At 43.8% G+C, this 15,167-nt stretch overlaps 1 protein-coding gene across 3 annotated transcripts in view; it reads right to left on the minus strand.

The window, feature by feature from the left end:
- ABC4 (UbiA prenyltransferase family protein) overlaps window positions 1-14,928 on the minus strand; it is a 69,632-nt gene extending 54,704 nt beyond the window's left edge. For all 3 annotated transcript variants that reach the window (XM_087386127.1, XM_087386129.1, XM_087386128.1), the window contains exons 1-8: window positions 14,517-14,928; window positions 13,850-13,953; window positions 2,050-2,121; window positions 1,810-1,948; window positions 1,547-1,653; window positions 1,344-1,443; window positions 1,178-1,216; window positions 869-979 (exon numbers count right to left, since the gene is read on the minus strand). In XM_087386127.1, the coding sequence (XP_087242253.1) occupies window positions 869-979; window positions 1,178-1,216; window positions 1,344-1,443; window positions 1,547-1,653; window positions 1,810-1,948; window positions 2,050-2,121; window positions 13,850-13,953; window positions 14,517-14,909 (1,065 nt within the window). In that variant the 5' untranslated portion in view covers window positions 14,910-14,928. The remainder of the gene's footprint in view (window positions 1-868; window positions 980-1,177; window positions 1,217-1,343; window positions 1,444-1,546; window positions 1,654-1,809; window positions 1,949-2,049; window positions 2,122-13,849; window positions 13,954-14,516) is intronic.
- Window positions 14,929-15,167: the final 239 nt, after the last annotated feature.

Below are 15,167 nucleotides of genomic sequence, written 5' to 3' on the forward strand. Positions count from 1 at the left end.
AACATATTCAGCTCATGAATCCAAATCTGATGATACTTGCTTTTCAAATCAATCTTTGAAAACATCTTGGCTTCATTGAGTGGTTCCAATATGTAGTCGATGTTGGGCATGGAGAGCTGACTCTTAACTGTGAACTTGTTGAGCGCACAGTAATCGACATACATCTAGTTGAAATGTCCTTTTTAAAAGAAAAGATGGGAGCTGCATATAGAGAATTGCTAGGTCTCATAAAGTTGTACCTTATCCAATCCTCCAACTAGGGCTCTAATTCCTCCTTTATGGCTTTGTTAAGCTGGTGGGGGTGCTTGTTGGGTGAAGAAGCTCTTGGAATGAGCTTTTTCGTGCCTTGGGGAATCTTCTTTTTAGGTACACTCAGAATTCAGTTGGCACTTGTGCTTTGTCTGGGCCAAGCATTGGCTTGTTTGGGACAGAATCAATAGGGCAGATTTGATTCTAATTTGGAACATTCAAACAGTCCATTTTCAGGCTACATTTGCCTAGCCAAGTATTGGCTTGTGAAGCAGTGTTCTTATGCTGTTGCAGTATAATTCACAGCAGGTGAATCTTCAGGACTGTTTGTGCATTCCTTTTTTTTTCCAAAAAGAATTTGTGCATTCATCTTTGAAGATGACTTAGAATAAAAACCAGAATCTAGAAGATGTTTTTGGAGTTTTGGCCCAAGAGGATAAACTGGATGGCTCCAATTATTAAAGCATTACATGTCATGCACAAGTTATTTCATCTCACATGTTTATCAGAATCTTAGAACATATATATTAAATGACTACCATTTATTCAGGATAATTTCTCTTTCAATCCAAAATCCAAGGTTACATGAGAACAAAGGTTGCTAAAGAGGGAAGCTCACAGCACAGGGATAAGGTAGAACTTTTGTTGCAGTCAGAGCTACAGCTAGTGAGTAAAGACCAATGACAGCAGCCTTCACTACTCGTGCTCCTTGCTGTGTCCCTAGTCTCACCTGAGATCACCACAACAAGCATGATGGTGTTAAAATTAAAAGGTTGAAAAATGCATCAACCTCCTTGAATCGAGGCCCAAGAGAAACATCCAGAGTCGAGCTCTCAATAACATTAGAATCCCAAGCAAATCAAATTTCCTAATGACAGCATAAATCATTTCAGCCATAAGCAGCTCTTTCATGTATTGGGTGTATTACCAAAGGCGAGAGCTTGCCAACAAGCCTATCTCCTTCAATCTGCATTCACAAAGGTGCAACTTCATTATCCAGGACAAAACAATTTTCCAAATTTGCTCTATCCTTGGGGGAGGGGGACGGGGTGAGGAAGTGCCATTTAAAAAAAACAAGAGTACTTAAAAAGTACCTGGTGGAAGTGGCTGCAGAAAAGAATCAGTGTAGTTGTAATGCCCACTAGCACTGCTGCTGCGAAAATTGTGCCAGTTACTGAAAGGTTATAAGCTCCCCTGAAGCAAAAAAAATCTAAATTTGGCATAGGAGTCCGAAATTTGATAGCCAAAACTCGATAGAACATGCTTTTAAAACAGTACTTGGCATAGAAGATACTACCTTCCACTAGCTTGGCTCAAATAAAAGGCCGTTGTTGCAAAAGGACCAAAGGCAATAAAGCAAAGAGGTTCTCCTAGCCCTTGGTAGCTAAGTCGAAATGGCGGACACTGATCAATTTCATTTAAAAGTTACCATGATTAGACATGAGGCTAAACATGCCTGTTTACTGCGTGTCTCCAGAAAGACATTATCTTCACAGCAGAACATGTTCAGTGGATGTTTACTATGACCACACAAAAGTTTTAAGGGAAACTAGAGAAAACCTGGTATACATAACCACAGGCAATCGCTCCTACTAAAAGTACAACAACTTCCAAATTCTGCGCTTCCCAAGCTCCTCTTGCAAGACCCATGATTCCAGAAAGAAGGCATGTATATGCAGCAACTAGCACTCCCTCACGACTGCATAGGCCAAAAAATCAAAGAAATATACTTCTATAAGAAGCCAATGCAACTTGAGAAAATGTAAACTTAATATCAATCCAAAAACTAGCTCAGCTCACCTTCCTGTCATATTGACAACAGACTCTTTCTTCCCCTTATCAACTCCTGTCTCAGCGTCATAGGCATCATTGCTGTCCAACAGCACATGTGGAATGAATAGTACTCTTGAAGATTTCAGAAACAACATTCAGTAAGCAAATATAAAGCACCTTTTAACGCACATTGTTATCATGCTTGTTCAAAATTTTTCAAGCTTAGTGATAATACACTCTAGTAAGTCCCCCCACTGCTATTCTGCCTTCTTCCTCTGCTATCCCATCTGCATGCTGTTCCCCCTTTTGCTTCCTCTGTCTGCCACCCGACAACCTCTCTGCCAGGCTGTCACCCCCCCAACATTTTGCCCTTGGGCTGGCTTGGCAAGCCAAAAGGCTGCCCTTAGTGATAATACACTCAAGTCCCCCCACTGCTATTCTGCCTTCTTCCTCTGCTATCCCATCTGCATGCTGTTCCCCCTTTTGCTTCCTCTGTCTGCCACCCGACAACCTCTCTGCCAGGCTGTCACCCTCCCAACATTTTGCCCTTGGGCTGGCTTGGCAAGCCAAAAGGCTGCCTTAGAAGACCCAGGAGGCCTCATTAGCTCTCCCTTTTGGCAAAGGAGAAAATTCGTGAAAACTGCATCTATCTTACCCTCTTTTTCCCGCCTCATTGCTTGTTCACCCACTTCCTTTGGCAGAGTTTTCCCCATCGCTTTCCCCTCTTCGATGTTTTTCTGTTGTGCATTCCCTTTCTCACCAAGGGAGCCTTTCGAGCCTCTCCTTTCCACCGTTTTCTTCTTCCTCTTGCTTTGCCTTTTCCCTTCCATCCCCCCTTCCTTTCCCCACCTTTTTTCTTTCCTGCCTTGAAGCCAATAGTTAGGTGACCCCATTGGGTCTAACCAGAGGAGCTCAAGTGGCAGGATCCACGAAGGATAAGAACCAGGTTGAGCAAGTAGTGCAAGAGAACGACAAAGAAATCCTTGGATGTCTTGTCGTTCTTACCATCGCTTGATGACAAGTACAAGATTAGGTATAGTGACATGGAGATCACATCTAGGAGGTGACAATATATGTTGTCTTAGTAATCCCATTATCCACCGTTGAGACAGCTCAGACACTAGTACAGAGACCCCTGCTCTACCTAGGGCCGATAATAGGACAGAACGAGGGGGATGCACCTTAAGCTTCTAAGGTTTATAATCAAGGCAAGCTTATTAGAGGCTGGGGAATTGTGGCCTTTGTCTTAAGGATTTATGGCTTGGGATCCTCAACGTCAATGCACCTGGGATCCCCAACGTCTACGCACCTATGTGTTGCTAACAGAGAGCACCCTTTTGGTGCCATCTCACTGACTGCTTACCAAATGTGGACTCTTGGGTTGTTGGAGGTGACTTGAACAACCCAAAGTCCAAGAAGCTCTTGCCGAGAGAGGCACGTGGGAGGAGTTCATTTATTTGATTGGAGGGCAGGATGCTTGGCAGGATGCTGCGTTCACTAGGGTCCCAAGGAGCCTACAATATTCCTTCGGGCAGTGCTGCTATGATGAGCTCTTGGAGATAGTAGACGGGTTTTATATTGGTGATCGGGCACTGGATAGGGGAGGGTTAACTAGGATTTTGGCAGGTACAATGATGTCAAATCACTAACCCATTGTCTTATATTCTGCAAGTTCGACAATTTAGCCTAAATCAAAGACAAAACAAAGCAATCCTCACTTGACTCGCAAGCCACATCCAAATTCAGAAGAGGCATACTAAAAAAAAAACATGTTTCACTTCTTCTACAAGCCCTCCCCTAAATTTGGAAGGTTCAGTTGGAGCCCATATTTAGGGCTGGAGCAGTCCATATGGGCCTGTCATGGAATAGACCCATCATGGTCTGGAAAAGAAAGGTAGGACAAAGCCTTATGGGCGCTGAGGTAGGGCCTTTGAAGGGGTCACGTCCATTCAGATAGCTCCAGACCGAGTCAGGACTGTTCAGCCAACAACAAACTCATGTCGGGTCTAGGGATGAACCTCGTCAGACTATGTAGAGCCAAGTTGACCAGCAGGAGGGGGGCAGACCTAGCCTCCTACATGTATATAAGTCCCCTTTGGGGCATTGTAGCGGCCGCAGAAGCCTTCAATTAAGGGTATGTGGCAGGAGAAGATCAATAGCAGGAGTAGAAGCAGTGAGGACCCATTTTGATCCCACATCTGAGCAGCCTTGGGCTGTAGATGTGGAGTACACTGAGGGGTATCTTTTGTACTACGTTCAATCCTTTTATGTTGCATGATATATACATAATTTTGGCTTTCTATTTTGCAGCTTATTTTTCCAAGCTTGTGTGTTCCAGATCTAGTTGGAAGCACATGTTGAAGTGTGATCCAATATTAGTGTGATCTAATGATATTATGATCAATCGGTCTACGGTGGGAGTTTGGCTAGAGCAAGCAAGCCCTAGTGTCTATGACATGGTATCAAAGCAAGCCCAGAGCATTTGCTAACATTTGAAGAGCGAGAACCTTTGTGGGAAGGAAGGTGACTCCGATTTAGAAAGGCCTGCCATTTGTCAAGTAAGGTGGCACGGTGTTTTATTTCGGTTTGATCATATTACTCATGGGTGGAAGGCAAAGAGTTGAAAGCCATATGGTGGAAAGGAAGATATTGAAGGTGGCTGGCCACCTGGAATTGCAGCCCGAAGCCACATTGGATGCTGAAGGCGAAGGCACTACCACTGGCAGACCCACTAAAGCTGGAAGAATGAAAGGCGAAGATTGTGAGGCATTATCCATAATCAATTTGAGTACATCAGATATGGTGATCACATTCAGTTGGCACACGCTACACTGGAAGAAGTGATTGCATTCAGTTGGCACACACTAATGCTGGAAGCATGGACCATCCTAGGACACACTACACAGTTGGCACACACTACACTGGAAGGAGTGATCGCATTCAGTTGGCACACACTAATGCTGGAAGCATGGACCATCCTAGGACCTGTATGACACAAATAATTTGGCAAGGATCTTATCACTCCAGAATCAATTGTACACATTTTGATACCAGATCTTGGGTTGTAGGTGTGGAGTACACTGACGGGTATCTTTTGTACTATGCTCAGTACTATTGTGGAAGATGATATATACGTCATTTTGGTTGTTTGGCCATCTACTTGGCTGCAGATTTCTCCAGACTTGTGTGTCTAGATCTACTCGTTAATTGTGATGTGGGAGTATTGTGATACATGGAATATAATCATTCCGCTGCTGGGGTTTTCATACTGATTCAACACCCTTGCCCACCATCACCCACTTCCAAGGATCTTATCACTCCAGAATCTACTGCGACATTTGATCCCAGATCTGAGCAGCCTTGGGCTGTAGGTGTGGAGTACAATGAGGAGTATCTTTTGTACTATATTCAGTACTATTGTGGAGCAGCATATATTCACATTTCGGCTGTTTGGCTGTCTAGTTGGCTGCATATTTTTCCAGACGTTTGTCTAGGTCTACTCGTTAAGTGTGATCTGAGGGTAGTGTGATACATGGGCTACAATCATTCGGCTGCTGGGGTTTTCATACTGAAATCCCTAATATCTCTGACACAAGACCCTTGCCCACCACCGATCACTTCCAATAAGAAAGTCTTCCATGGATCCTCATCCACAAGCTTAGTACCTGATTGCTGCTGCTGCTGATGATGCCCCAACGAGCCGGCTAAGGGGCCTTCATATATGCTGATGCTTCCCCCTTCCTGCTTCTAATCGGCCCTTGCAGGCAGACTGGGTCCTATTTTGACAGACAGCCAACCTGGTCAGCCGACTTACCAGACAGCTGGCCAACATGCAATGTGGCAACATACCACAAGGCTTGCTGCAATTGTGTGCTGATGCTGCAGCAGGCTAGCACCTACTTGGTGACCCTAGTTACTGCCGTTTGGCAAACCATGAGCTGCCCAACTGGTACTCCAAATTGCAACCCCTTGCCCAGAACTGCTCCATATGGCAGTCTTCGGCTGCCCCACCTCTCCTTGTACTCAGCCTGGTGAAGGGCCCCTGCAATTGGCTACACATTGCATCTCTTGGCCCTAATAAATGCTGAAACCCGTGCATACTCTAATGGCAGAGATCATCCCACTGCCCCACAATGGGTGCCACTCACCACATGGGAGGTGTCCCAACCCTAGCAAGAGTCTAGCAAGCATGCCACATCATCCTTGTAACGAGTGCATGCGACCTTTCTCGTCTCTATATTCTAGGCTAATTCAAAGCCACGATTGTAATCTGCTGGTCTGCAACTGCTACACTGCTAGATATCATACCTAAGCACACGAAGAAATGAATACATCTATCCTCAGCTGGGTTAGCTTCCTTAACACCTCACATCTGCTTTTTGTAGGATCCATGGGACTAAGAATTGGCACATTGGAGTGAAAGAACCATAGGCTTCTATTTGTTCGCCAAAGTGCATATTGACATATGGCAGGAAGGGCTTGGCATTCCCAAAGGCAAGAACATTACTGTGATAATTCCCATATAATAAAAAGTTTGAGGCCCTCTACAATACGGTACTCAAGAGGTTATGCACGGCTAGGCTGTGGGGATTGAGGCCCTCACAAACAGTGGAACACGTGGCACAGACTGCTGAATCCTCACATGTCATATCAAAGCATGGAAGAACTGAAACTCTGTTACGAAGGTGACATGTGGGACTGTACGTTGTAACCTATTCTGAAATGATTCGATGGCTCTGCTCTCTTGGGATGGGGGCCTACAGCAGCATCACAATACTTAGTGGTGGCACAGATTTTGGAGCTTTTGCATCATTTGGCAGCCCCTAGAAGTCCAAAGTCATGATGACTCCATATGATGGAAGACCATGGCTCATTGGCATGGCATAGGTAGGGGTTACAGATACTAGTGCGGCTAACAAAAATCCGATATGGAGCTGATCGTGGTGAGTAGTAATGATCTGATAGCGACAAGCAAGCTAGACATGAGTGTCAATTTATAAAGATAGTGGCTCTTGAGAAGCAGCTAGACCATTGATGCTCAAGTTGGCCCTATAGAGGGGATTTTGGGGTGCACGTCTCCTCACCCTCAAGGTCACATGCCGTAGGAAAAGATAAATGCACTTTACGCCTAGCATAGAGAGAAACACAATGTAGGAAGGGCCTTGGAATCGATCTAATAGGCAATGAAATTAATGTGACAACCACCATGTAATAAAGAAAGGCTGAAACCCTAAAAAACGTTTAGTTCTCAAACTACTGTGCATGACCAGGTGGTGGGTGTAGGATCCCCACATGCAATGTTTCTTATAGGGACACACGTGAAAGACTGCAGGTTCCTAACATGCTGATGGATATGTCATGTTCGATGGAGCCTATAGATGTGCAAGACCACAAACCATGCATGCAACCTCCCAAACCAAGTGAATGAAAAAACCCTAGATTTTACAAATACCCATGCTCTCATATCCTTCTCGGTGGTGGTGCAAAAGGTTGCAGGGCATTTGGGCTTCCAAGCTCCATCTTTGGCAAAGAAAATTGCTATGGCGCATTATGCTTGGGGTTCTTCCTTTTGGACAGACTTTAGCTCGTCCGTCATATTGCTCCTGCCAATTGTCAACAATACCTGTCCACACAGGAGTCTATGCATCATCTATTTTGGTATTGCCTGTAGTCTCTTTGATTTCCTGATCTTTCTACAGCAGTGGCTTCAGGCCCATTTCCCCAGTGCTGCCTTTGGCAAGAACTTGGCTTTTGGTTGTCATCCGGTGACACAGGGATATGATATTCTTGGGAGCGTTATTGGCACTTTGGACCCTCTAGAAGGACCGCAACCATTGGGTCTTTGGTGATCCCCCTCCGGCTCAATATCAGTTCTTCCGTGCCTCTTTAGACAATCATTTCATTTTATGATCGTCTATAGGCGAGACATAGATTACCTTGCCTTCTTGTCATATAATGATATCTTTTGATGTTTGTAGTTCTTAGTCCCTTTCTTTGGGACTTTTTTGTAATATATTGACAAATGGATTTCAGCCAAACAAAGAGAGGGAGAGAGAGAGAGAGAGAGAGGAGAGAGAGAGAGAGGGGTAAAGTAAAGGCATGCCTTGTTGTCTCTCATTTGATTGCTGATTGGAATCACATACCCTCCCATCTTAAATAGAATGCCAGGGACACTCTTGCAAGTAACTCCTTTCGTGCTGATAGTATGCATTGGTCAAACGCGTTGATGCATCCTTTGGCCTTATAGGAACCTCACTGCTCTTAATTTCTTTGGTCTAAAGGTATCTACCATGTGAATGATGTGCTTGATGCAGCTGGTAAGGTCATTTCTTTGCTTGCAACTGTCACAAAGTATGCTTTGGGACAGCATTATATGCCTACATTGCATTTATTGTCACAAATGATCCATGACTTTCAATCATTACCTCGTCTTGAGATCCTTGACTGCCTCAAAGATTAGGTTCTTCGATCAAATGATCGTCTTTGCTGTGCATTACCATTAGCTGATATTACGGTTGCATCTTTGTATAAGGTTTTGTTGCCTCCTCCTCGGCTTTCTCATCATGCCAATCGCATCTGGTATATGGCACGCACCTCTCGGTGGTGACACAAAAGATTACAACGCATTTGGGCTTCCAAACTCCCTCTTCGGCAAAAGTTTTTCTTATGGGGGGTTATGCTTGGGGTTCTTCCTTTTGGACAAATTCTAGCTCGTCGTCATATTGCTCCTACCACTTGTCAATGATGCCTATCTATATAGGAATCTATGCCTCATCTGTTTTGGCATTAGCTTGTGTCTCGTGATTTTCTTGCTCTTGCTACAGCAGCGGCTTCAGTCTTGTTTCCCCAATCCTTCCTTTGGTAGGAACATTTGGCAGTTTGGTTTTCATCTTGAAATGCAGGAATATGATCTTTTTTATTGAGTTCATTATTGGGCACTATGGACCCTATGGAAGGACTGCAATTATCAAGTCTTTGGTGACCCCTATCTGGCTAAATATCAGTTCTTCCGTGCATCTTTACGACAATCGTTTTACAATTGTTTGCATGCATGGGACATAGGTTATCTTGCCTTCTTGTCATCTAATGACGTCTTCTTATGTCTATAGTTATTAGTCCCTTTCTTTAGGACTGTTTTTTGTAATATAATGAAAAATGGATTTCACCCTTTTAAAAAAATGTAAATGTGTGTGTGTGTGTGGGGGGGCATTGTTCTGTTGATGTCTTTCATTTCTTTCGTTCATCCTTGCTTCAATCTCCCGAGGATGTTGGAGACCTTCCTCTAGCCCAATTGGAGTTTTTTTGTCAGTGTTTTTTGTTTTGAGTAGTAGCTATTCCACTCTGGGACAGCTATGAGTGTACATTCTTCTTCATGAAAAGTTTATTTCATCCCAAAAAAACGTGTGTGTGTGTGTGTGTGTGTGTGAGAGAAAGAAGGTAGCGCCATGGAGAGCCCTACTGTTCCTCCTTCCCTGCCCGTATCCTTGTGTGCATATGTTCCCTTCCCGTCTACCTCCGTACACCTTCAGCCTTCCGCAGTCCCTCCTCCGTTCATCCCTCTGCAGTCCCTACCTCCTTTTGTAGATTCTCTGTCTCAGTCCGTGCAAGTTTTGTTGTCCGTACAGGTTTCTTCACCATCCGTACCTGCTTCCTGCAGTCCCGTTTTGCCTCACCCCCTTCACTCCCTTTGTTGCTGTCTGTACCTGCTCTGTAGCAGCCGCCTCAGTTACTTGCACCTTCTACCTCTACCGTACGGCCAGCCGTACAGACCGTACGGCCGATTGTATAGCCTGTACAGTTGGATGCGCAGCGTTTCTCTGCTACAGCTGCTGTTCCAATTTCGACTGTACCCTCTTCTTTTGTGCCCCCTTTGCTGTTAGTACACCATGTACCTGCTCAGCCTTTCAAATCTATACAATTCCAGCAGCAGCCCCCGTTATCGTTGCCTTTTCCTGATGTATCCTCTTCCTTTCTCCTTGCTGCTTCGACAAATGGGTCCTTTGTGTTCTCTGCTTCTACTACTCCTTCCGTGCCTGATCCTCCTACCCGTGTTTTTATTCCCCGGAAGCGTGGTGGTCTGCTTGCTTCGTGTTTATTCAAATCTGCAAAGCTCAATGTGGCGGATGGTCCTTCTTCCTCCCTCCAGTTGGATCTTCTTCGACAACTGTGTGCTGCCTCCGTCACAGATGTTCCCTCCTCGGGTTCTCCTATGGTTTGTTCTTTGGAGTCTGCCCTCTTAGTTTCTGGTCTTCGATAGGCTCAGCAGTTTGGGATCTGTCTCTCTTTTATGGGCAGGATTCTTTCTGCAGCTCAGCACCGTCGTTGGGCTGAAGTTGCAGTAGGCCCAGATCTTGTTTCTTCCTTTCTTTTTCTGGGCAAAGGTTTTTATTATGCTCGGTGTTCTTCGACTGAGGTGGTGGAGAGCCTTGTCAACCGTGCTGGTGTTCCTGGGGCTGGTTTCTTTGTTTATGTGATGCCCTCGGATCCAATTTTTGATCCGGCTGCTTCTCTTCTCACTCACTATCCAGTTTGGATTACTCTAAAAGCGCTCCCTGTTCCTCTTCTTTTGCATCTTCCTACCCTTGCAGCGCTTTTGGGGAGGGCTCTACATGTTCCGAGACACGAGTTTCTGCAGGCCACTTGGGATGTTTGTGTCTGTATTTTATGGGATATGATGCAGCCGGTGCCTTCTTCTCTGGATCTTGATTTGGGATTTGTTCATCCTTTGCGCATCCGGCTGCAATTTACATCTTTTCCTACAGCTTGTTATCGGTGCCGTCAGGTTGGTCATTTTACATGAGCTTGCCCTTCTGCTTCCAGGACCACTCCTCCTGCTCCTTCCTCAGCTATCAAGATTCATATACCTTCTCCTCCGGTCTCTGCTATGGCTTCACTGGATAAGCTTTCTTTTCTAGGACCACTCCTCCTGCTCCTTCCTCAGCTGTCAAGATTCCTCTACCTTCTCCTCCGGTCTCTGCTATGGCTTCACTGGATAAGCTTTCTTTTACTACTCCGAAGCACTACTGGAGGAAGGTAGATAAATCCAAGGATGATCTTTTTGTTCCCAAAGCAGTTCAGGATCCCTCTCCTATTGAGCACCATTAGCCTCTTTCTCCTTAGGATATGGATGTGCCTCTTGAAGCAGGGATTATACAAGATGATGCTCCTGCTACCTCTCAAGGTGATACCCTGACTGAAGCTGACATGATGAGTCATGATTTATCCAATGCAGCTCTTTCGTCAAACGCTCCTTCTTCAAAGAGTACAGATGTTGATCCAGTTCATATGCCTGTGAAGACTGTGCCAGAGTCTCTTTTTGTTTAGGATGTAGTTGTTTCTTTTTCTCTGGAGTCTTTTCATCCTATGTTGCAACAAGTTTTTGACCCTGCGATTCAAAAATTCAGGCTCCCAGCTTATATTAAGAAGAATCACAAGGGCAAAAAACAGGTGGTTTTTATTGAAGGTGCAGTTTCTTCACTGCATCAATTTTTACAAAGCAACAATCTGCAACTGGAGGATGTTGTGTTTGATCCTCCGCCAGTTTGATATTGTAACTTTTTACTTCACTGTCTCATGAGTTTTCCTCTAAAGCTATAATTGTAAATTTTTTCTTTGTACTTATTGGTGGGTTTTTACCTCTTTTTGGGGTTTCCCACACAGAAATAAAAGATTTCACTAAAAAAAAGTGTGTGTGTGTGTGTCTGTGCCTTCAGAAGAGGTTCTTTCAGCAAGGGCTGAGCTCCTTCGTTATGTCTCTCCTATTGTTACTTCTGCACAAGTTATAGAACTGGAAGTGTCTTTTACTGAAACGGAGTTGTTTGCTACATTAAAATCTTGTGGCAGATGTAAATCTCCAGGATAGGATGGTCTCACAGTTGAGTTTTTTCCTTGCATATTGGGATATTCTTAAGCTACCTATGTTATGCATGATCAATTCTGCTTGGGAAAATCAGCATTTGCCGGATTCATAGGAAGAAGGAATTGTAAAATTAATTCCTAACAAACAGATATGTGAATCTCTGGCTGATTGGAGGCCTATTACTCTTATGCTTGCTATATACAAGATCATCACTAAATTGGTGGTTGATCGCATCAAACGGTATCTGCATGATGGCCTTCATCCTGCACAGTATGGCTTTGTTCCTCGACGGCATATCACAGACAGTATTGCCAATGCATATGTTGGCATAGAAGATGCCAAATATAATGAGCAAGATGTTTTATTATTGCAGGTTGATATTGCTAAAGCTTTTGACAGGGTCTATAGATCAAGATGTATATTTATCCTATATTGAAATCTTCTCTTGATGTATTTGCTTACTCTGTAATATAAAGGCAAAAAAATCTCACCCAAAAAAAAAAGTGTGTGTGTGTGTGTTTTGGCATGTTTCACTGTTTCTGTATGTCACTTCAGCAATCTTAATATGATTTCCTATCTGTTCGTCAGATAGATTACTCAGTGTTCTTGTCATATTCTGAGATTGTATTTGCATGTTTCCTCTTAGGGGACTGCTTTTTGTAATATAAAGCTCCAAGATGAAGAGTGTGTGTGTGTTTTGGCATTGCCTTGAATCTCTTGTTGCTTCTACAGCAAAGGCTTCTGGCTCGTTTTCCTAGTGCTTGCTTTGACAAGCGATTCTGGCTGTTTGGCACAAAGGCAGGGATATGATCTTCTTTTTACTTGGGTTCATTATTGGGCACTATGGACTCTATGAAAGGATCGCAACCATCGAGTCTTTGTGACCCACTTTTGGCTATATATATATATATATACATATAAATATAGGTTTTTCAGGGTATCTTTACGGCAATCATTATACTGCTTTCTTGTTATAAAAATGAGATCTTCTGATGCTTGTAACTGGCTGTCCCCTTTTAGGGACTGCTCTTTGTGATATAATGAAAAATGGACTTCACCAAAAAAAAATGTGTGTGTGTGTGTGTGTAGCTAATTGTCCCTTTCTTTGAGACTGTTTCTTGAAATATAATAACTACTCTGTGTGTGTGTGTGTGTGTGTGTGTGTGTGTGTGTGGTGCCATGAGAATAAGGGAGAGTCTAGATCATGAGTAGAAAGGCCAAAAAAATAGACATAACAGAAGCCTACATAAGTATACATATACGTAATTGCATGGAGACAGGCACATACATATCAACATATACACACATATCAACAATCACGCACATCCATTCATTACATATGTACAGATATGACAATTTGCGTGCAGCTTTTACAAATTTGGCTTGGCTCCATGGTTACACATCAACAATTTCATCTTGACTAGCTACATCATCAGTATGTACATTCACGTAACGCTCTCACGCATACTCACACACCCACATTTTAAAAGCATGAGCAAATAATTATACAATGCTGTACATAATGAATATATATCCAAGCTTTAGTGATCCAAGGCAAACTCAAACGCTATCGGCTAAAGCCAAGGAACTTGATGTATACAACTTGGAGATACTTGGAACAAAACAATACCCAACATCCAGATCTAGTGGACGTTGCAGGCTAGACCATTGGTTTGCCGAAGGTGTCACAGGGCTTGAAGATAACTGCTGAATCTTCTTCTAGGGTATTCGTACCTTTTCTCATGCTGCATTACTCAATTCTAGTGCTTACTATAACCGCCAAGTCTTCTTGTGTTCAAAGGTTTTCACATGCTGCATTGCTCAATTCATAATCTCTAGCCCACAAATATTAAAAGTATAACACTCCCAGGCCCTAACCTAAATGACGTGTCCTTGAATGCTAATAGGGGAAAAAACATAGCACGTCAAATGATTCTTCGCAATAATTGGAGAGACGTCGTTTCTCACCTCAAATTAAGCCATGCGATTACAAGAATGGCTGAAACCAAACATAGATAAAAACGACCGTGATGAAAGACCCTCGTTTGCCAAAAGGCAACAGCAGCACCGACCTGTCTCTCAAAATTCACATCCACCCAGTTAAGGCAGGCATGGCACACGTTCCAAGAACTTATTTACAGATACTAGGATAAACTAAAATGTGTCATTTCGTACTGACGTGATTACCGTTGAAACAGCAAGCACCTATCTGTAGATAACTTTTAAAGCCACTTGCAGAGAGGTAGATAAAACTTAAGACATTTTCGAAACTTAGGACATTTTCGTAAAGAATAGCATAACTTTACTTGTCAACTACCACTTGTGTGGGAGACATTGTTTGCTAATCTTGCCCAATGCAAGCTCCTTTTCAACAATCGCGTGCAAATTACGTATTTCATGTTTCTCCGCCTTGGAAAGGAGGCAAAACATAGGTGAAAATTGGCACAGGGTGTTTTACGAAGTTACAAAAGGTAACAGAATCGCGCATGCAACATTCAAACTTTCCCTAAAACAGTGGTATTCCCTAAGACAATTCGATAAAGGAAGCCCTTAAGCATAAAAATGTGCCAATTGGGCAACGAGTATCTCACTTGTTCGAAGCTTAAACTACGCTGGCGGAGGCAATTAGACAAACCGAAAGCGGAACCAACGCCACGGAATACATGGGCAGTTTGATAGCCCGCCATAGCAATATTTGATAGCTGAGGTCTTCTTCTTCCGCAGGGAGGAACTGCTGAGCTTCCGCGTCACGATTCTTTTCCATCGTCTGCACGTTCTCTTGCTCTTGCTCCTGCGCCGCCACCGTCTCACTCTCCTCGTCCTCGTTCTGCGCGCTTCCCACAGCTACGTGATGAAGAATGTCAATGTTATTGTGAATGCGAGGGGGTGTGAGGCGGAAGGAGTGAGAATTGCGAGACGGGGGGAAGGAGAGAGGGAGAGGGGAGGTGGAGCGAGGGAAGGGGGGAGGAGAAAGGTGGGGAGGAAGGAGGAAAGGAGGTGAAGATGGAAGAGCAATAACCATCGCCATAGCCAGACTTTAGCTCGCACTTGTGTAGCAACGGCGTGATTCTTGGAATTATTTAGATTATATTTCAATGTTGTTTTTCATTGGTCTAGCTCTAATTCTTTGTGTTTCTAAGTCAGAGTCAGAGTTGGGTGATTGCTTTGCATTAGTGTATGGGGATTATCGGGGCGTTTAGCGCTCTTTCGTCTTCCTGCTATTCAATTCCTTGGCTTGATTTAATTTGTAGGCTCTTTATGGAGATCTTTCCCTGCATGCATGAGA

Source organism: Dipteris shenzhenensis, chromosome 15 (genome assembly GCF_047967505.1).
Source record: "Dipteris shenzhenensis isolate YYH24624 ecotype China chromosome 15, Dip_SZ_1.0, whole genome shotgun sequence".
Taxonomy (NCBI): Eukaryota; Viridiplantae; Streptophyta; class Polypodiopsida; order Gleicheniales; family Dipteridaceae; genus Dipteris; species Dipteris shenzhenensis.